The sequence below is a fragment of the Pituophis catenifer genome, unplaced genomic scaffold (genome assembly GCF_029215685.1).
Source record: "Pituophis catenifer annectens isolate HBS135680 unplaced genomic scaffold, rPitCat1.0.hap2 SCAF_1, whole genome shotgun sequence".
In the NCBI taxonomy this organism is placed as follows: Eukaryota; Metazoa; Chordata; class Lepidosauria; order Squamata; family Colubridae; genus Pituophis; species Pituophis catenifer.
This window is the reverse complement of record NW_027256881.1, coordinates 169,103,806-169,127,098: the sequence shown is the minus strand read 5'-3', so window position 1 is coordinate 169,127,098 and position 23,293 is coordinate 169,103,806. Positions and strand designations below refer to the sequence as shown.

The 23,293-nt window shown below is 41.3% G+C and overlaps 1 protein-coding gene across 7 annotated transcripts in view; it reads right to left on the bottom strand.

Annotated features, from left to right (window-relative positions):
- LRRFIP1 (LRR binding FLII interacting protein 1) overlaps nt 1-23,293 on the bottom strand; it is a 291,721-nt gene that overhangs the window by 29,929 nt on the left and 238,499 nt on the right. For 5 of the 7 annotated variants that reach the window (XM_070933168.1, XM_070933175.1, XM_070933171.1 and 2 more), the window contains one exon: nt 1,134-1,457. The exons of 1 other annotated variant lie outside the window; for it this stretch is intronic. In XM_070933168.1, coding sequence (XP_070789269.1) covers nt 1,295-1,457 — 163 coding nt within the window. In that variant the 3' untranslated portion in view covers nt 1,134-1,294. Of the gene's footprint in view, nt 1-1,133; nt 1,458-23,293 lie in introns of those variants that run through there. One more of the 7 variants, XM_070933178.1, reaches the window with a different exon arrangement.

Below are 23,293 nucleotides of genomic sequence, written 5' to 3'. Positions count from 1 at the left end.
ACCCATTAATACAGTTCCTCATGTTGTGGTGACCCCCAACCAGGGGTGGGTTCTAAAATTTTTTACTATCAGTTCTGTGGGCGTGACTTATTTTGTGGGCGTAGCTTGGAGGTCATGTGACTGGGTGGGCGTGGCTAGCTGGTCATGTGACTGGGTGGCCATGGCTATGTGTATCGGGACTACTCAAAGGGCTGAAAAAAGTCATTTCTGACAGATCCTCGCACTTTTGACTGGTCCTCACACTTATGACCATCCTCACATTTATGCCCGTGCAGCATTCTTAACAACCATGTCACTCATTTCAAACTGCTTCTCTTCACCATGGTGATAAGATAGGGCAAAAAACGTAAAATGTGAGGACAGTCATAAATTCGAGGACTGGTCAAAAGTGCGAGGACCAGTCAAAAATAACTTTTTCAGCCCTCTGAGTAGTCCATGTGCACAAAAGGACTACCCATAGGGCTGAAAAAAGTGATTTCTGACAGGTCCTCGCACTTTTGACCGGTCTTCGCACTTATGACTGGTCATCATGCCCATTGTAGCATTCTTAACAACCGTGTCACTCATTTCACAACTGCTTCTCTTCACCATGGTGACAGGATAGGGCAAAAACGTAAAATGTGAGGACAGTCATAAGTTCAAAGACTGGTCAAAAATGCGAGGACCAGTCAAAAATAACTTTTTCAGCCCTCTGAGTAGTCCATATGCATAAAAGGATACAGCAATAGAGAGGGATGAAGGAAGGGAAGGGAAATTAGAGTAGGAGTGAGGGTAAGAGAGGGAGGAAGAGAGGAGGAGAAGGAGAAAGGAAGAGGAAGTAGGGAGGAGAAGAAGGGGGGGAAGAGAAAGTAAGAAGGAAAGAAAAGAGAGAGGTGGTAGGTTTGAGGAGAAAGATTGCTGTACAATAAAAAAGATGAAAGGGAAGAAAACCAACCTCAAATAAATATAAAGATATTAAGATAAAGAATGAATTGTTAAACTTTAAAGAATAAAAAAGAACAAATATGAATAAATAACTGTCAGGTATGCTTCCTTCAGTATCCAGGAAAGGAAAACCCAAACTCAAGCATTTTGAAGAATTTAGTACTTTTACTGAATATGAAAAGAATAGCAACCCAGTCAAAGCTGGAAGTGAGCAAAACGCGCGAAATGCATCTACTAAGCTTCTCCCCCCCCTCGTGTTCATAAATCATCAGCCAATCCAAAGGTCTTCCAAAGGTCAGGTGGCAACACGTCTGGCAGCGTCATTCATCAGGAATGTAGGGCAGTTGGTCAGCCGTCCCCTTTTGAAGATTCAGTTTCGTTTCTCACGAAGTACCATCCTACCAAGACAAAACCACCTCCTGCTCCCTTCCCCCCCCTTTGATCCATAACTAATCCCTCCCCGTTTCTTATGGCAGCTGAAGCAGGCAAGCTGAGGCTGACATTCGGCCCCCCTTGCAGAAGAGACGTTAGTCCTAAATAAAAGGAAAGAAAAGAGAGAGAAACAGAATATATACAATAATTATGGTTTATCTGGGTATTTGGTATAAAATTGTTGTACTTTCTTGGGAGCTCGGACATCTCGTTTATTCACCCATTCAGCCTGAGATAAAGGAAAATGTTTCCAGGCAATCAGATATTGAACTTTACCATGGTGTTTTCTAGAGTCCAAGATTTCCTTAACTTCAAAATGTTGCTCCCCCTCTATGAGAATGGGAATTGGAGGGGTGCTTTGATCAGCCCTTAGGGGAGATGAGTGTTCAGGTTTCAATAAACTAACATGAAATACAGGATGTATTCGTCTCAAGGTTTTTGGCAATTCCAATTCAACTGTTACTGGATTAATCAGTCTAATCACACGGAATGGTCCTACATACTTAGGCCCCAGCTTTTTGGACTTCTGGGTGGTTTGTAAGTATTTGGTAGACAAATAGACTTTGTCCCCCACTTTATAAATGTGAGCTGGGGACCTTTTCTTATCGGCTTGCGCCTTATGAGCCCGGTGTGCCTCATCTAATGCCCTCCGAGTCACTGCCCAGGTGCTCTTTAATTGTTCAATCCAATCCATCAAGGAGGGATTTTGGGGATCATCTTGAGGTAGCTCGGGAATGGGTACAAAATCCTGGCCCGATGCGACCTTAAAAGGGGTGAATCCGGTGCTACTGTGTACAGAATTGTTATATGCCACTTCTGCAAATGGCAACAAGTCTACCCAATTGTCTTGTTGGTAATTTACGTAACACCTAAGGTATTGTTCGAGCACCCCATTGGTTCTTTCACAAGCCCCATTTGTCTGAGGGTGGTGACTGGAACTCAACCCCTGTGCGGAGCCTATCAATTTCAAAAACTCCCTCCAGAAACTGGAAGTAAATTGCACACTCCTGTCAGAAATTATTCTTTTCGGAGATCCATGTAGTCGGTAAATCTGCCGAATAAACAGTTTTGCGAGGGTTTTTGCTGAAGGGATCTTTGAGCAAGGGATGAAATGTACTTGTTTGGAAAACAAATCAGTTACGACCCAAATGACAGTGCAGCCCTCACTGTCTGGTAAGTCCACAATAAAATCCATAGATATTTCCTTCCATGGGGCGTTCGGTCTAGCCACACTTTGCAGTAATCCAGGGGATTTTCCTGGAGGTCTTTTAGCCGAGGCACATACTGGACAACTAGCCACATATGCCTCTATGTCCTTTTAAGTGCAGACCACCAAAATTGTCTCTTAACAAGATGTAAAGTCTTGACAAAAGCAAAATGTCCTGCGGCCTTGGCATCATGAGCATATTTCAATACGGTTGGTCTTAATGTGGTTGGAACATACAATTTCGATCCAACCCAAGCTAGTCCGTTGTGAAGTGTGCATTCATTCGAGTGGGTCTTAAACCACTCGTCAGTTTTTAACGCTTCTCGTAATTTTTTGAGTAAATCCCCCGAGAGTTCTGGTTCGGTTTTACTCTGCACTCTGGTAGTGACAGGTGTTGCCAATTGCGTTAAGGGGATCATTGGTTGAGCCACTTCCTTCTTTATGCTGTTGTACTGTGGCAATCTGGAAAGTGCGTCCGCCATGAAATTTTTTCCCCAGGAAGGTAACGTAAAGTGAAATTGAAACGCTTGAAATGTTGGGCCCAGCGCGCCTGTTTGGGTGATAGTTTGCGTGGTGTTGTTAATGCTTCTAGATTCTTATGATCAGTCCACACCTCGAAAGGGTGTTTCGCTCCTTCTAAAAATTGTCTCCATGTTAACAGTGCCCATCTAACTGCAAACGCTTCTTTCTCCCATATGGCCCATCTCCTTTCCGTCTCTGATAGTTTACGGGATGTGTAAGCACAGGGTTGTAATATTCCATTCTCATTCTTTTGCAAGAGTACTGCTCCTACGGCGACGTCGCTAGCATCAGCTTGTACTACAAAAGGTTGTTCTATGTCGGGGTGTTTGAGCACAGGTTCAGCTGCAAACAGTCGTTTCAGTTTTTCGAAAGCAGCTTGACAGTCCATAGTCCATTCTAGTGGTTTCGAGGGTTTGGGTTTTACTTCCCCTTTGGTTTTTAGCAAGTTTGTAATTGGCAGTGCGATTTTCGCGAAAGAGGGGATAAATTGTCTATAAAAGTTAGCAAACCCTAAGAAACTCAGTAACTGTTTACGGGTGCGTGGTGCGGCCCATTCCATTACTGCCCGGACCTTTTCCAGGTCCATCTCTATTTCCTCATGCGATATACGATATCCAAGATAGTCGATTTTGTCTTGGTGGAATTCACATTTAGAAAGTTTGGCATAGAGTTCAGCTGCTCTGAGTTTATTCAAGACCGCTCGAACCAATCTTATATGGTCGGCCATGTTGTCAGAATAAATTAGAATATTGTCCAAATAGACCAACACCCCCTTATATAGGTGCTCATGCAACACTTCGTTGATCAACTGCATGAATACAGCTGGGGCCCCCTGTAGTCCAAAAGGGAGTACTCTAAACTGGAAACATCCCAGTGGGCAATTAAATGCTGTCTTCCATTCATCTCCCTCTTTTATTCTCACTCGGTAGTATGCCTCTCTTAAATCAAGTTTGGTAAAAAATTTTCCCTTCCCTAAATGGGCCAACATGTCCTTCATGAGTGGGAGGGGATACACATTTTCTACGCAAATGGCGTTCATGTTTCTATAATCAACTACTAATCTGAAGGATCCATCTTTCTTTTCGCGGAACATTACTGGCGCTGCCACCTTGGGTTTGGCTCGTTCGATGAATCCCCGTTCTAAGTTTTTGTCAATAAAATTTCGCAATTCCCCCAATTCGCGAGGTGTCATGGGGTAAATTTTTGGTTTGGGAAGCTTCACCCCTGGGAGTATTTCAATGGTGCAGTCAGTGGCCCTGACTGGCAGAGCATCCGATGCTTTTTCGCTAAACACTTCCTTGAGGTCCCAATATTCCTTTGGAATTTTCTCTTCTCCCTCAATATAGTTAATGGCTACTGCCGCCCTTTCTGGTCTTATGTTGTCCCTCGGGGGGGGGCCTTCCTTTCCCGGAGTTGGTTCTGCCATGCGGATGCGTAGGACCCCCGTTTTCCAATTTACTCGTGGGTTCCATTTGCGAAGCCAGGGCAGTCCTAGAATGAGGGGTCTTTCCATACCAGGGGCTACAATAAATCTGAGATTCTCTACATGGTTCCCCAACTGCAATTCCAGGGGTTCAGTCATAAAGCTAGCTGGGCCCCCTCCTGCAATTGACCCTTCTAATTGACAAAACGCAATGGGTCTTTTTAAAGTTTTTAGTCTCAGTTCCAATTCCTCCACTACTTTGGGGCTAATTATGCACCTAGTGCACCCCGAGTCCAACAGGGCTAACAATTGCACGTGAGCCCCTGTGAAGGGCACTCTTATTTCTACGGGAATGAGTAAGGGTTCTTCCGTGTGACTCACCCGATCGTCGGTGTCGGAGTCGGAGTCCATCTCGCTGTCGTCATCGTTGGTCGGAGTTCCCCACTCACTCTGGTTTCGGGGAGTGAACTCAACGACTTCTCCTTTCAGGGCAGTGCCACAGGTTTTGGCGGGTATTTTGTCGCCTTTCTTTTGGCTGGCCCCGGAAACTTTTGGCGGTGGCTTGGAGAAACATTCGGCAGCCCGGTGACCCTCTTTCCCACATTTGAAACAGGTGAAGGGCTTTGACTTGGGTTTGAATTCGGTCTTTCCGCCAGTCATCTTGGGTGCCCCCTTACGGTGGAAAGAGGATGACTGGTCCCCCATCCGCCTGCCTCAGAGTTCGCTCCGTCTCAGCTCGATCTCTACGTCCTCAGCTACTATGTACCACCTATCCAAATCATCGGGGACCCCCATGCTTCTGCAGTCCCGATATATCTCTTCATTCAGCCCATCCTTGAAACTCTCCAAAAGAGCCATTTCTGACCAGCCTGTCATATAGGGTGCCAGTTCACGAAACTCTTGGATATACTCTGCCACCGGCCTCCGGCCCTGCTGAATGCTCTTCATTCTGAGTCTCACCTTTCGTTCAGCTAAATGGTCTTCAAAACGCCTTCTAAGGGCCCTCATGAACTGGTTGTAATTTCTCAGCAAGAGGGAGTTGTTATTGTGGAGAACCACCATCCATTCAGCCGCTACTCCCTCTAGGGCATTCGCAACGCTTCTGACTTTAGCCGCCTCTGTTTCGTAGTCCTCCCCCCAATCCTGCATGTGGTTCCACACTTGGGTCAGGAAAAATCCCAAGGCTTTAGGATTTCCATCAAACTTCCCAGGAAGAGGGGGGATTTTTGGCTTTTTACGTCTGCGGGGGGGGCCTGCAAGGCTGGGGTTCTCTGGCCGGCTGCATCTCTCCCTCGAGCTGCCGAAGCCTGGGATGTTCCCTCCTCAAACTCTTCCTCTCCCCCGCAGGCTGTCTCTTCGGGCTCCCCCCTGGGGTCTGCTTCCCCCTTCTCCACAGGAATTTCAAAAGACTCACGGTTTTTCCTGCTTTCTTCCACATCACGGATAAACTGCAAGGCTTGGTCTATCATGAGACGTTCCTTCTGCTGTTGCATCCACACTGCCTCCTTTTTACGGGGTCTGGAAGTCGTCACTCCCCGGGGTTTCTCCCCCCAGTCCGGCAGTCTCCCCACTCCTTTGGACCATCTAGCTTCCTCCGGCTCCAAATGGAGTTTTTCCAACCATTCTGCAGTTTCTCTTTCCGACTGGAGGGCGGTTGAACTTGCTGCCCCCATCTTCCCTTCTTCATCACTCCCTCGATCTGACATACTTTGGATTTTCAGTCCCCTTGGGTTTTGTCCGGGATGACTGGTTGTGACTTCCAGCTTAATGTCAGGTATGCTTCCTTCAGTATCCAGGAAAGGAAAACTCAAACTCAAGCATTTTGAAGAATTTAGTACTTTTACTGAATATGAAAAGAATAGCAACCCAGTCAAAGCTGGAAGTGAGCAAAACGCGCGAAATGCATCTACTAAGCTTCTCCCCCCCCTCGTGTTCATAAATCATCAGCCAATCCAAAGGTCTTCCAAAGGTCAGGTGGCAACACGTCTGGCAGCGTCATTCATCAGGAATGTAGGGCAGTTGGTCAGCCGTCCCCTTTTGAAGATTCAGTTTCGTTTCTCACGAAGTACCATCCTACCAAGACAAAACCACCTCCTGCTCCCTTCCCCCCCCCTTTGCTCCATAACTAATCCCTCCCCGTTTCTTATGGCAGCTGAAGCAGGCAAGCTGAGGCTGACAATAACAATAATTAGAAACACACATACAAACATACAATGTATTTTCTTTGAACAGAGTATTTGGCCGGTTCACAAATTTAACCAGTGTTTAGTCATTTCAATTAAATTTACAATTTCTATATTTTCTTTTTGCCATATTTATTCCTCATCTATTTTTTTAAAAAACCAATATTACCCTTCATCCTCATCTCTAATCTTAATCAAATTCAATTTTTCCCTTCTATTCTATATTATACCCCTTCCCATTGTCATCTATTTTTATATCCATCCTCACATTGGTTAATTATGTAATTATGTAATACAGTTGTTTAATACAAATTCAATATTTTAATATAAATCAATTAGTTATATAACTATCTCTTTTGTATATCAATCAATATGAACATGAATATTCCAATTATTTCCATGCAATCCAATTTCTTACAAATCAATTAATTATATTTACGAATAATAATAAACCAAATAATTTCCCCCATATATTCCTCCAAACCACAACTTAACCATTTCTGCTTTCAACACAATATACAATTAATAGTATCTCAATTATTACAATTCCCTAGTTAAATAGAGCTTTTTTTCTTTTGTGTTTTAAAATCTTGAACCTCCTCTTTTGCCCTAAATTTCCCATTGTTTGCAGTTTTGCACCTACCTTTTTTGGTGGGGAAAAAGAAAAAGAAATCTCTTTCTGCCTCATTTTTTCACGTTGCAGCAAAGACCCTGCTTTACTTTCAATTTCGTTTTTTCAGCAAAACTAGGGGGAAAAAAATCTCCTCTCTTTGCAGCTTTCCGCAAAACAGCTGAGAGCAAATCAGCTGAGAGTCCGGAGGCTGATCAAATCAATTTATGGTAATTAACCTATGCTGAAGCTGAAAGGGGCTGTTTTTTTCTATTTTTGCAGGCACCGGTCTTCTCATTTGTTTTCTTTTAACACTGATCAGCTGTAGGGCGGCCCTTTGAAGCCCTGCGGCAAGAATTTAAATGGTTTGTTTCCCTCTAGCCATCAGCTGGGACTCAGGAGGCAGCAATAGATTGGGAGTGGGTGGGGTAAGCAAATGGCGACCGGCGATCCAACAGAGGCAGAGGGTGAGGGGGGCGAGAGAGGGCTTTGGCGACCCCTGTGAAATGGCCGTTCGACCCCCAAAGGGGTCGCGACCCCCAGGTTGAGAACCGCTGCCTTAGAGGGTCCTAATGGACCTAAGCCACCTTGGAGGGGTGGTGAAGAAGAGAGGAGACACCCGTAAATCACAAGGAGATCGCTAACTCCTTGTCTGATCCAGGGGAAGCGCTCAATCCAGCAAGGAGGAAAAGATGACCATTGCGTGCCATCCAAGGCTGTGACAGCCCAAATGGAGAAGAATGAGGAAAGTTCGAAGAACAGTGTGGTGGATGGGTGAGAATTTTCTAACTTCTGTCAAAATTGCCCCTTTTAAAACTGACTGAGTGATAGTGGAGCTAAAAAATAAGAGGGTGGTCCTACCCCTGGAAATAGTGGCAAATAAGCACAAAGCTGAAAGAGATCTGAATACGAACTTTGAACTGTTTGGATAATTGGAAGTTATAAATTCTAAAAGAGAAAAATCAGATTGGTTAACCTAAGGATTATATTATTTGGATTTTACTGAACTAAAACTTTATTTGGGACTATAAAACTTGGGCTCCGGAACTTTAAAGGGGAAAAAATAACATATGCAAAACAAAGTTAAAGGAGAGGAGTAGAAGAGAAATAGAGCAACAGCACCATCTACTGGCCAGAAAAAGCCCATAGGGAAAGTGAGAGAAAGTGAAGAAAAGAAAGTGTGACCTCTGGCAGCTTATTGGAAAAACATTGTTACAAGACTGTCACAAGACTTAGATAAGATGTCTGCACCTGGGAATTGTTTATAGAGAGAACTACAGAGAAACAGTGTAAGCTGTAAACACTATAGCTTCTTGACTGGATATAGATTCTAGCAACTGAGCAACTGGAACTGGGAAATAATAGAGGTTGTTTATAAGATAAATGAAGATTTTTAAACTTCAGCCTTCAACTCTTCTCCTTGGGGATTTACAATTTGTTGGTGTTCTGCCCCAGCCACAGACCCCAAAGAACGCAGCACACACAAACTATACAAAGCTGATTTTACTCAAATAACTCAGTCTTTATCAACCAAAGGCTGTTAATAAACTGTCTTAACAGCCTACAAGAATTCTGAGATAAGTTAATCACAGTCTTATTAGAGTTGGCAGAAAGCCCAGAAGCAATTTTACAGAGAATCCAGACGTGAAGGAGAGTGAACTAAAGTTGTTCCCTACAACTTGCTGCAATCGGCGTTCCTCCTTAAATAGGCTAAGGGAGTGGCCAATTAGCCCCAAGCCTTACTCTCAAGGAGACCTGAGGAGCCACTCCTGCCTTTTGGCAGCTCTGCGCACCCATGCATTGAAAAGAGGCTCCTCCTCTTTATCCTCTTCACTTAAAGGAGCTTCTGGAGGTTCTGAAGGCCCTGGCTGAATCCCTGCCTCTGGCACCACATCTTCTCCAGCCTCTTCACTGTCTGACTCGAGCGCCAGCTGCACAAGCTACTGGCGCAGCACTACACCAGCCTCCTCGTTGTAAGAGTCAGCTACAATCTGCACAGTTGGATATTATTCTGGGGTCTTGCTGGGCCTTTGTGGACTACAATTTGGTGAATCCTCGTGGATTATAACTTTGTGGATTATAACATAGAAGCTACTAAAAAGAAAAAAAGAAGAAAGAAAGCAATCCTTGATGAACGGAACTTAGATTATGGACATTTTGGACTCGTGAAATATAGCATCTAAAAGCAGGAAGTGATTTGAGGCTTGAAAATAAGAACTGGGAATAAGAAAGGAAATTGTTGGACTATAGCAGGTATATGTTATAAGTTGGATATAGTGAAGTACAATTGTGTTTGACTTACAGTATTATTTATTGTTGAGTTACTGATTAGTTGTTTTTGTTAAATAATAACTATCTAAAATATTTGACTATTCCAAACTATCAAAATGACAAGTAACATAAATTCGAGTAAAACAGGGAGGAAAACCTCATCATCTGCACCATCATCAGAGGCATCATTGTGCCTGGTAAGTCTATAGGCACCATGTTGCAGAATGAAAAATTAAATGCTTTTCAGTCAGATATGAAAAATCATTCAATCATTACAGGAATCACTACAAGGAGCCATGGTTAGAACCATGAGGATATGGTAGATAGGATGCAAAAGATGGAACAAAAAATGGAAGATGAAATAGATAATATCCAGCAAATAATTACTAAAAATGAACAACGGATCCAGAAAGTGGAAGAAAAGACAGAGCAAACAGATAAGAAAGTAGGAGAATAGATTAACTAAGGTAGATAATGATCTGGATCGATCCAGAGAGATGTTGGAGATAGATAAGGCAGAATATTTCCTAAGATTCCAGAATGTTGAGGAGGAAAAGGGGAAAAAATGGCAGAATTTTTCTTGCAGAAAAATTACTGGGAGAGGCGTTGGAAATAGACAAACAGGAAGCTCTCTACAGGATGGAAGAAATATTTAGAGTACAAGGTATGCGAAAAGAAACAAGCTTCCCAGAGAGGTACATTTGAGATTTTCAAACAAGGCAACAAGAGTAAAAATACTCTAAAGAGCAAGAGATGCACCATTGAAATACAAAGGAAGAGAAATAGTAGTTTTGAAGCAAATACCCAGAAGGGTAAGAGACACAAGAAAACAATATCAATTTCTGACAAGACGATTAAATATGAGGTAAAAATTAGGTAAATAGATGGTTAATACTTGAGGGAATATTGGTGACTTGAAGGAAAAAAGACACAGATTAGACACAGTGGAGAGTGAACGACATTTAAAGAAAAAACAAAATTATTAAACTTTTTAAAAAAAACAAAAAGAAAGTTCCTTTTCAACAGGTTCACGTCGGTAAAGAATTTCTTACTCATACATTTTTTCTCCCTTATTCTAATGTATCTTTTGCACATATACTACTAATATTAATTTATTTGTTTATTTGTTTATTATTTATTTGTTTATTTGTTTATACATATAGATAACCGTGTACACAATTTCATTTCTACAGTTTTTGTTTCCTCATATTTGTTATTGTACTTCTACTCCTATTTTGACCATTATTTAATTCTTTCTTGCCTTTTATCTCTCTCCTCCAGCCATTCATACCATTTCTCCCACACTAAGTAATATTCTGTTTCCTCTTTTCCTTGTATGTCCTTTGTAAGTTTGTCCATTTCCACACATTCCAAAACTTTTCTTTTTTAATAAATTTTTATTATAGTTCAAAAAAACAAAAACAAAAACAAATGTATAATAGTTTTTCTATCACGGTGTAACATCACCAAAATATCCATGTATACATACACCAATAATCAGAAAGTAAAAATAGAAACTATTTACATATTCTTATATACAAATTTACATTTCCAATACTTATTGATTACCATAATTATACCATCATCTATAATTACAATCCAACATTATCCTTTATCTCTCTTCCATCGTTTCTGGATTCAATCATACCACATGTTCCAACTACTATAAAAATCTGAGTCTCTTTTACCCTTGATCAGTTTTGTAAGTCTGTCGGATTCCGCACATTCCATGATTTTATAAATTATTTTTGAGTCCGTTGGTAAGTCCTCATTCTTCCATTCTTGTGCGAATGCCAGTCTCCCTGCATAGGTATAAATATTCATAGGTATATATATTCATAGGTATAAATGCAACCCTGATTGCAAAAATATCACACATTTATACCTATGAATTAAAAGAAATAAATATTTGACCTCTACAGGGAGGAGTCATAAAATATGGGTGTGTCTGGCTGAAGAGGCCCAAGAAGGCCGAAATAGTGCTATCCCAGTCTCCCATAAGTCTCAGAAGAATATATATATGTTTTTCTTCTAGCCAGGTTTTCCCTACGTAGCCAAGGTTTTTTTGTAGCTCCAGCTCAGTAGAATCTCATCTACTCGGTTCTGGGCTTTTTTCTTTTCTAACACCTAGCAAGCTCTCACTGCTAGGTGGGAGACCTAAATAGATCCATTTCTAGCTCGTTAGCTGTCATCAGTAGGCCACACCCATCTCCTCCCTGTAAAGGCATAGTATCAATTTTCTTACTTCTTCGTAGGGTCTATGTGTGTTTTTCTTCTAGCCAGGTTTTCCCTACGTAGCCAAGGTATTTTTGTAGCTCCAGCTCAGTAGAATCTCATCTACTCGGTTCTGGGCTTTTTTCTTTTCTAACACCTAGCAAGCTCTCACTGCTAGGTGGGAGACCTAAATAGATCCATTTCTAGCTCGTTAGCTGTCATCAGTAGGCCACACCCATCTCCTCCCTGTAAAGGCATAGTATCAATTTTCTTACTTCTTCATAGGGTCTATGTGTATATATATGTTTATTCTGTTTATATATATATGTTTATATATATGTGATTCTGTTTAACTTCACCTGCTGCTTCCTGTCTGTTAGGAAGCTGGCTGGTTTACTCAGTTAGAAGAATGTCTGGAATGATGGTGTTGAATGTTGAACTAAAGTCTACAAATAGGTCTTTGGAGATTCAAGATGTTGTAGGATGTAGTGCAGAGTCATATTAACAGCATCATCTGTTGATCTATTTGCTCAGTATGCAAATTGTAGGGGGTTTAACAGCAGATCCGTGATGGTTTTCAAGTGGGACAGCACTAGCCTTTCAAAGGTTTTCATAACTACAGAGGTTAGAGCAACTGGTCTGTTCAGTTCTTTGATGGTGGACTTCTTCGGCACTGGAATGATAGTAGAGTGTTTGAAGCAAGAAGGAACATAACACATCTCTAGTGATTTATTGAAGATACGGATGAAGATGGGGGCCAAGCACAGACTTTTAAGCAAGAAAGAGTTATCTTATTTGGGTCTGGAGCTTTTCCTGGCTTTTGTCTGTGAAACAGGTCTTGCACTTCCTTTTCTGTGATCACTAGGGGTTGTGAATCCAATGGAATGGGATCAGTTGTAGGAAGTTTGGCTGTTGCTGGTGTGTCTGAGGTGGGGGTTGTGGAGATAGGTGGCTGTAGTTTCCTTTCAAACCTGCAGTAAAAAACGTTCAAGTCATCTGCCAGTTGTTGATTTCCTTCAGCTTGGGAAGAAGGTTTGCCGTAACCGGTGATATTTTTAAGAGTTTTCTACATGTTTGCTGGTTCATTTGTTGAGAACTGATTCTTTAGCTTTTCAGAGTAGCTTCTTTTTGCTGCTCTGATCTCCATTGTTAATACATTTCTGGCCTGATTGCACAGCATTTTATCATCTTTTCTGTAGGCTTCCTCTTTAGAACGACGTGGCTGCTTAAGTTTAACTCTAAACCAAGGTTTGTTGTTACTGTATATTCTCAAGTTCCTGGTTGGTACACATACCAACTGATCTTCACAGAAGCTGACAATATGATATTAACAGTATCTGTGGATTCATTTAAGTCTGCAGAGATACTTTCAAAAACATTCCAATCAGTGCAGTCAAGATGGGCCTGTAGCTTTAACTATGCCTTCTCAATCCAAGTCCTCAGTGATTTAATTGTTGGTTTTGTGATTTTAAGTCTTTGCCTGTAAGCAGGTACAAGGTGAATCATGCAATGATCAGAGTGTTCCACAGCTGCTTGTGGTAAGGACCGATAAGCATTTTTTAGTGTTGTGTAGCAATGGTCTAAAGTATTCTTGCCTCTACTGGGACAATTGACATGCTGAAAATATTTTGGTAGCTCTTTCCTTAAATTTGCTTTGTTTAGATCTCCCAAAATAATGGCCAGTGAATCAGGGTATTTGGCTTCAGCCTCCATAATCTGGTCAGATAGATTCATAATGCTTGTTTACACAGGCTTGTGGAGGGACATAAACAGCAATTAGTAGAAATGAGGAGAACTCACGTGGACAGTAAAATTGTTTACAGGTGATACGTATGATGACATCAGAACTGAAAGCAAGACATAGAAATAGAACCTAATGTTTGGGCAGATCATAATCAGATGAAAGTTGTATGGGAAGGACAAAAAAGAAAATGGAGATGGACATTAAATCAAGCAATACTGCAAGAAAAATAAGTTATACAAAAGATGGAAAAAGAATTGGAATTTTTCTACAAAGAGAACAGGAAGGAAGAGACCTCCATACAAATTGTGTGGGATACTGTTAAAGCATATACCCAGGGATTACTTATAACATATATGCGGAAAAAAATAAGAAGAAGAAACAAAATAAGATAATGTTAGAAGAAGAATATAAAGATTGGCATTAGAATTACAGAGAGAACCACAAAAAAAGGCATTGAAAAACCGAATAGATATAATAAAACATAAAATGAACTTATTGAAAAAAAAAGAACTGGCTTATAAAATTAAAAGTGCAAAACAAAACGTTTTGAAAATGCGAATAAGCCTGGAAGATGGTTGGCATACAAACTGAAAAAAAAAGAGAGAGAAAAGGATATATCAACTAATTGATGAGAAAGGGACTCTTCACTATCAGAATGAGGAGAAAAAAGCTATCATAAAAGAGTGCTATGAGAAATTGTACGATAAGGAGGAAATTCTGGAAAATAAAATACAACACTATTTGGAACAATTTGAACTTCCCAATCGGATACAGTTAAGGATATGTTGAATGAATGGATAACTATGATGGAAATGGCAGAAGCGATTAAGAGACAAAAAAACAATAAAACACCAGGGCCCAATGGGCTACTGGCAGAATTCTATAAACATCTAGAAGAGGTATTAAGTCCATTATTAAGTGATGGTAGAAGTTTACAATGAAGTATTACTAGAAGCAAAATACCAAACTCATGGATGGAAGCAAATATTACCCTCATACCGAAAGATGACTCAGATTTAACAAGTTAAAGAACTATAGGCCAATATCCTTATTGAATGTGGACTATAAATATTTGCTTCAATAATAACAGAGAGATTTTTTTTTAAAATTGAATGAATTTATACATCCAGTTCATAATGGAGACGGATCAAAAATAATATGAGAATGATTCTAAATACATTGGAGTATTATGAAATACACGCTGGAAAACAAATGGCATTGATGTTTCTAGATGCATAAAAAGCATTTGACAACGTTAATTGGCAATTCATGATAGCACAACTAAAATATATGGACTTTGGGGAGAGATTTATTAATATGATCAAAGCAATATCAGCCAAGGTGATAGTAAATGGAGACAAGACAGAGAACTTCGATATCAAGAAAGGCACCAGACAGGGATGTCCACTGTCTCCCCTGCTATTCATATTGACTTTGGAAGTGTTAACCAGGAACATTTGGCAAGATGAAAAAAATAAAAGGAATGGAAATTTAAAAAGAGAAATACAAACTATAGGCATTAGCATTAGACTTGGTCTTTATAGTAGAACAGCGGTTCTCAACCTGGGGGTCGACCCCCTTTGGGGGTCGAACGGCCATTTCACAGGGATCGTCAAAGACCTCTCTCGCCCCCCCCCAGACTCACCCTCACCCTCTGCTTCTGTTGGATCGCCGGTCGCTTATCCTGCCCACTCCCAATCTATTGCTGCCTCCTGAGTCCCAGCTGATGGCTAGAGGGAAACAAACCAGTGGTGGGATTCTGCCGGTTCTAGGTGGTTTGTCCGAACCGTTTGTTAAATTGCTAGTTCGCCCCGCCCCTTGCCAATAAATAGTGGGGGTGGGGCGGGGTGAGGGGTGGGCGAGCCAGTAATTTAACAAACGGTTCGGTGTTTTTTTGCAATTTATTGGCCTCGCAGCACACCGAACTGTTTGTTAAATTGCTGGCTCATCCGCCCCTCGCCTTGCCCCGCCTCCCACCCGCACGGCGTCAGCCTACCCTAGCCCAGGGCTGGGCAATTGTGGCTCTTTTACAACCTGTGGACTTCAATTCCTGCCTAGCCCATTCTGGGGAATTGTGGAGAATGCTGGGAGTTGAAGTCCACAAGTCTTAAAGCTGCCAAGGTGGGAGACATTTGCTGTTACACTGTAGAATCCTTTCAAGCATGAAGATGGCCAAGTAAGTATCCTCCTTGAGAGACAACAGTTGAACATCAGGAGGGCTGTTAGAGGGCAGGGCTACATTTGGAAATTTTTGCATTTTTGCAGGTGGTGCAATACGATCTGGTGTCTGCAATGGAGAGCAAAATCCGGCTTCTTCTCTCCGCTGTAAGTTCGGCATCAGGATTCCACCTTGGTATATTTGCAGCACAAGGCAGCCCTCCTCTCTTGCTGCTTGGGGCTTGGAGCGGTAAACAGCGTCTGGTTTGGGGATCAGCCGGATTTTGCTCTCCATTGCTCTCTCAGCCCCCTGCAAGCTCTCGTCTCTCGAGGAGCGCTCCCTGAAGTGGTGCGGGAAACTTTGGTTGGGCTTCTCGAGAGATGAGAGCTTGCAGGGGGCTGAGAGAGCAATGGAGAGCAAAATCCAGCTGCTCCCCGAACCAGACACTATTTACTGCTCCGAGTCGGCAGGAAATGAGGGCTCCCTTGTGCCGCAAATATACCAAGGCGGAATCCTGATGCTGCACTTACAGCAGAGAGAAGAAGCTGGATTTTGCTCTCCATTGCAGACACCAGATTGGCCCCCTGCAAGAGAATGAAAGAGAGAAAGTGGGGGAGAGAGAGGGAAAGAGAAAGGGGGGGAAGAGAGAAAGAGAATGAGAGAAAGAGGGGGAGAGAGTGAGAGAAAGAGTGGGGAGAGAGAGAAGGGAGAGAGAAAGAGAATGAGAGAAAGGGGGGAGAGAAAGAGAGAGAAAGAGTGTGGGAGAGAGAGAAGGGGGAGAGAAAGAATGAGAGAGTGGGGGAGAGAGAAGGGGGAGAGAAAGAGTATGAGAGAGAGAGAGTGGAGGAGAGAGAGAAGGGGGAGAGAGAGAATGAGAGAGAGAGAGTGGGGGAGAGAGAAAGGGGGGAAGAGAAAGAATGAGAGAGAGAGTGGGGGAGAGAGGGAGAAAGAGGGGGAGAGAATGAGAGAGAGAGTGGGGGAGAGAGGAAGAGGGGGGAGAGAAAGAGAATGAGAGAGAGAGTGGGGGAGAGAGGGAGAAAGAGGGGGGAGAGAAAGAGAGAATGAGAGAGGGGGGAGAGAGAGAGAAAGATGGGGGGAGAGTGCCTGAAGGACCCTATCCCGTCACTTGGAGTCCAGGTGCTTCAGCAAGTGGCGCACTGGATTCGTATTAGTGGTCTGCAAAATTTAAAATTATGAACTTGGTGGTCCCTGAGGTCCAAAAGGTTGGGGACCCCTGCTCTGGAGGATTTAAGTAGCTTAACTGTGCTTGCTGGTCAATACCAGAATTACAGAGTTGGAAGGGACCTTTGGAGGTTTCTAGTCCAGAGATCTCCAACCTTGGCAACTTTCTTTGCCTGGGCCTGATGCTTCCTGAGAGGCAGGGGGTCTCTCCGAATGGGACCCCCTCCCCAAAAGGCTGGCCCCAAAGCCCTAGTTCAGAGGTCTTCAAACTTAGCAGCTTTAAGACTTGTGGACTTCAACTCCCAGAATTCTCTAGCCAGCATAGCTGGCTAGGGAATTCTGGGAGTTGAAGTCTGCCAGGCTTAAAGTTGCCAAGGTTGGAGATCTCTGGACTAGAAGATAAATGATGGCATAAATGATGACCAGTCAAAAGTGCGAGGACCTGTCAGAAATCACTTTTTTCAGCCCTCTAGGTAGTCCTTTTGTGCACAGGGACTACTCAGAGGGCTGAAAAAGTTAGTCCTCGAATTTACGACTGTCCTCACATTTTACGTTTTTTGCCCTATCTTATCACCATGGTGAAGAGAAGCAGTTGTGAAATGAGTGACATGGTTGTTAAGAATGCTGCACGGGCATAAATGTGAGGATGGTCATAGGTGTGAGGACCAGTCAAAAGTGTGAGGATCTGTCAGAAATGACTTTTTTGAGCCCTCTGAGTAGTCCTATACACATAGCCATGGCCACCCGGTCACATGACCAGCTAGCCATGCCCACCCAGTCACATGACCTTCAAGACTCGCCCACAAAATAAGCCATGCCCACAGAACCGATAGTAAAAATTTTAGAACCCACCCCTGGTTGGGGGTCACCACAACATGAGGGTATTAATGGGTCGCGGCATTAGGAAGGTTGAGAACCACTGTATTAGAAGATCCCCCCCTAGAATCTGGACTGAAGCTAATTAGAAATATAGAAGAATATGGGAAAGTAGCAGGATTGAAAATAAACAGGGATTTTAGTCAAGAATCTCAGATACACAAAAAAGAGTGTTGATGAAAGAATTAACACACAGATAGTTTAAAAAGTGAAATATTTAGGAATACAACTAACAGCAAAATGTGCAACAATTAAAGAGGATAATTATATGAAATTAAACTAGACTTGGTGAAATGGAAAAATTTACAACTGTCACTATCAGGAAGAATAGCTACTATAAAAATGAACATTTTGCCAAGATTACTATACTTATTCCAAACAATACCAATAAAACTGGAGAAAAAATATTTTAAAGAACTAAATAAAATAATATTAAAATATGTTTGGTTAGGAAAGAAAGCAAGAATAGGCTTGAAAATGTTGCAGGAAACCAAAAAAAGAGGGGGCTTTGAACTACCAAATTGGGAATTGTACTACCAGGCCTCGGTACTCACCTTGGATCAGTTTGAGACACATAAGATTATTAACATTAGAAGGGCATGACTTCCAACTAGGCTGTCATGCTTTCTCATGGTATGGGAAGAATAAGATACAGTTATTTTCAGAGACATTATGTTAGGAATGCACTGCTAACAGTCTGGTTTAAAATAAAAGAACAACACTATTTGAAAATACCAATCTGGCTTTCCACTATGGAGGCATCGGTACATCCTAATGTTATTAATATGGAAAAAAATATATGATATAAAGATATGTTGAATGACAAAGGGGAACTAAAAACTAAACAGGAACTTAATAGCCAAGGGATAGACATCGCATGGTGGCCACATATGCAGATAAAATCCCAGATACAATGCTAACATGTATGGTTTTAATAGTTAACAGAACTAGACCAGATATTAACTGGAACAGATGATAAACTGATAAAAAAATTATATTGTTACTTATTAAGGTAACAGGTGAGCAGGTAAAGGACACAATGATCTCCTTTACCTGCTCTAAACTTTGGGCTAAAAACTTTGGATATGCAATAGAATTAGATAAATGGCAGAAACTATGGGATAGAAATATTAAACTGACTATGTCAACTGCATATAAAGAAAATCTGTATAAGGGCTTCCGGTTGGTGACTTGCAGCGACAGGGTGTGGAGTGAGTGCTCGCTGCTCCTCTACACCTCTTTTCATCACGTTTTGGGGATCCCTTGGGGGGCATGGGACCCGGAGAGTCCTGCGGACAAGAGGGGAAGCCAGGCGAGTGGGAAAGTGGGGTGCAACCACTTCTCGCTGGACCCGGCGGCTCTGTCAAGCCAACGCGGTGAGCCGGCCGCTAATGGCGGGCCTGAAGCTGCAATAGCCGGCAAGTGACGGGAAGTTAAGAAGGAGATTGGAGGTGCGGTGCCAGATCTAAAACCTTATTCCCATACCCTGGAGTGATCTAGCGCCGAAAGAGGAGGTCGGTGGAGTTGGGAGAGGAGCGTTTTGACCCGATGTGAGGCGGCGACGGAGAGGGCAAAGCGGATTGCAGCTACGGAGACCCGACAACCCGATGAGCTGACGAGAGACACGGAGGGAGTAGATCGTCTTCTTAAAGAGCTCCAGACGGTGCGGTGAGAAGGAAAGAGTTAAGGAAAAGTCTATTGGGGCGGTTGGGTTCTGTTTGGCGAACGAAGTGAAAAAGAAGGAGAAATTTGCGATCTGCCTTTGAGAGCTTTAGAGAGCTTTAGAGAAACAGAAAGTGCGTCCATTGAAGTGGAAGACTGAAACAGCAGAGGACTGACAAGGAGATGCTCTAGCCGTGAGCTTTTACCACTGAGAAGCGTCGGAACCTGAGAGCTGAGAGGCGAAGACCTAAAGCTGGGCGATTACCGTATTACATCATAGATATACTCCTACTCATTTTCCCTCCTGCCCTTTCGAGTATTTGCGACTCCAATACTCAGAACTTTGACTTTGTCTCTGATAAGTACTTTTAAAATCACCAATATATATATATATATACTATACTATCAAGTAGATTTCCTTAGTGTTAAGAAATATTGAATTCATAAATTGATTAATTAAGTATTGATCTTATTAAATAGTTATTGGATATAATTTTATATCAGGATTTAGATTTGTATTTATTGAATTGATATATTATATATATTTATCTAGGTATATTTATCTTATTCACTGAATCTATTTAATCTTAAATATTTATTTCTATTGGTAATAGTTATTTTATAGATTTATTTATTTTATAGTAATATTGTATATTATATTAAGGGTTTAATTTTAGATATATAAGAACTATTGAGAGAATTGATAAATTTATTAACTTATTTATTAACTTAATTCATTAACTGTTCAACTTATTGAATTTATTAATTTATCTACATTAATGAATTATATTAAGACTGTACTTAGCTTCATAAGAACCCTACTTTTACTTATTGCGGTTAGCTGGCAACGTAGAATTATCATATCATAGTAATCTATAAATCAAGTTCTATCTGAAACCTATTAAGAGATCAGTGGGAATCAATTAAGGAGGTTGGGACTTAAGATAGTGCCCCGGAGTAAAAGGTGGCAAGCGCCAGTGGATGATCATTTGGAGAAAGATAGAGAATATAATTAGAGATCAAAAAGCGCTTTTGAAAGAAATGGCAAGTTTGACATCAACAATCGCAAAAACCAATAAAAAAGTGCCATCCATCCCCACGTTAGCAATGTCATTTCCAGCCACCCAGAAATTAGTAGAAGGTCTACAGAAAACAGACAAACCCCCAGCAACTCCAATGCTGCAAACGGTACAATTGTCTCTGTTAACAATACAAGAAACCATGCTTGCGATGCAAGAAAAACTTTTGAATAGCCATTCCAAACTGAAATTAGATATACACGGACTTGATGCCAAAATGAATGAGATTCAAATTTCGATCGCTAGTAATGAGAACAGAATCCAAAAAGCGGAACAAAGAATAGAAAAAAACGAGAAGAAATTGGACATGGTCGATCAAACCCTGTTGGCGCAGAATAAAGAAACAGAAGACGCCCTAATACAACTCGAGATGGACAAGGCCTCATTTTACTTGCGATTCCAAAACATAGTGGAAGACAAAGAAGAGGACCTAGGAGATAAGATGGCCGAGTTGATTGCAGAGACTCTCCAACAGGATAAGCAAGAAATAATTCGAGAGATCGACGAAGTCTACAGAGTCCAAACAAACTACGTGAGAAGGAACAGGCTCCCTAGAGAAGTCCATGTTCGGTTCGCTAGGAAAAAAGTGAGAGACATTTTGTATAATATTGCTAGGGAGGAAAAAATTATCTTTGGGGGAAAAGAAGTGAACATCTTAAAACAAATCCCAAGGAGAGTGAGGGAGAGGAGGAAAAACTATAGATTTTTGACAAACCAACTAAATAGGAGAAGTATAATATTTAGGTGGCTCTTGCCAGAAGGAATGCTAATATCTTGGCAAGGGAGGAAAATCAAAATCGATTGTGTAAGCGACGCCCAAGACTTCCTAGAGCAATTAAGGGGAGGTGAAGAGGAACAAATTAGTAAGGAGGAAAATGAAATAGTAAATACGGAAGAAGAGACATCTCAAGAACAAATCACAACAGAAGATATAGAAGAGGAGAAGAAAAAGGAAGACACAGAAGAAAGGGGGAAAAAATCTAGACCAGTGAGAGCAGTAACTTTAAAAGGTAAATAAGAACCATAGACTAGAGAACAGTTACAGGAATGAACGATACTAAGATCTTATCGTTAAATGTGAACAGTTTAAATGATTACAAAAAAAGGAGGATAATATTGTCGAAATTGGCGAAACAAAATCCCGACATAATTTGTATCCAAGAGGTTCACATAAAAAAAGAAGAAGCCAACTATTTAAATTATACTGAATTTGGTAAAGTATTCTTTTCATTAGCTGAGAAAAGAAAAAGGGGGGTGGCTATTTATGTTAAGAAAGGAATAGAGGCAGAATGTAAATATAAAGATGAAAAAGGGAGAATACTTATAGTAGAAATAATGAGAGGCAATTCCAAGGTGTTATTGGTTGGGGTTTATGCCCCGAATAAAAAACAAGGGAAATTTTACCGGAAATTGCATGAACAGCTGGCAAAATGGGCAAATAACTAAATATGTATGCTAGGGGACTTTAATGGAATAGTAGATCCAAAATATGATTACAAATGCGATATAACTAAAAAGAATAAAAGATCTCCCTTACCAAAGACCTTCTTTGATTTAGTGGACGAGATAAACCTAGTTGATATGTGGCGCACCTTACACCCCCACGACAGACAATTTACTTTCTATTCAATGCCACAAAACTCCTGGTCTAGAATAGATATGGTCTGGGCTACCAGGAAACTGGGCCTAGAAATTAAAAAGGTTAACATGTGCATAAATGCTTGGGCAGACCATAAGTTCCTTGAAATTAGCTGGCACCACGATACAAAGAAAATACAACAGAGATGGAGTCTAAGGACTAAGTTGCTATATGATGAAGAGTTTATACTGAAATTGAACGAAGAAGTCAAACGCTTCTTCATAGAAAACGGAAACCGAGAGACAGCCAAAGAAATTGTATGGGACACTATGAAGGCTTATGTGAGAGGGGTTGCCATCTCATATACCGCCTTCAAGAATAAGGAAAAAAGAAAGACTAGAGAAGAGCTCACCAATAAGTTATCGCAAGCTGAAGATAAACTCCAGCAATGCCCGGGAGATGAGGCGATCAAACAACAGTGGTCGATGACGAGACATAGATTGAATTTATTGGACCAGGAGGAAATGGCGCAAAAAATAAAAAGATCCAAGCATTATTGTTTTGAGAACGCTAACAAGTCAGGGAGATGGCTGGCGTATAAACTAAAAAAAGAGAAGGAAAAAAACCAAATATTAGTATTAGAAGACTCTCAGGGTAACTTGTTGACGAAAGAAGAAGATAAATTAGAGAGTATAAGAAAGTTTTACGAAGGTCTATACAAAAGTGAAGGAATTGCGTCAAACAAGGTAGAACAGTATTTGTTGGAAGCTAAACTACCGTTAATCCCTGAAGAAGAAAAGGAAATGTTAAATGAAAAGATTACTATAGAGGAATTAAAAACGGCCCTTTCTAAAATAAAGAAGAATAAAACTCCAGACCCAGATGGTCTTCCCGGGGAATTATACCAAAAACTTGATGATGCCCTAAAACTAGAGTTACTAGAAATACTAAATGAGGCTCTGGCGGGTATCACAATCCCAGATTCGTGGAGGGAAGCGTATTTGACGCTTATACTGAAAGAAGGTGCCGACCCGAAACAGATATCCAACTACAGACCTATCTCATTGTTGAATGCAGATTATAAATTGTTTATGAATATAATTGCGGAGAGGTTCAAAAAATTTTTAAATCGCTGGATACATAAAGATCAGAACGGCTTCCTTCCAGGGAGACAGATCAGAGATAACCTGAGAATAGTTTTAAACACCTTTGAATACTACGAACAAC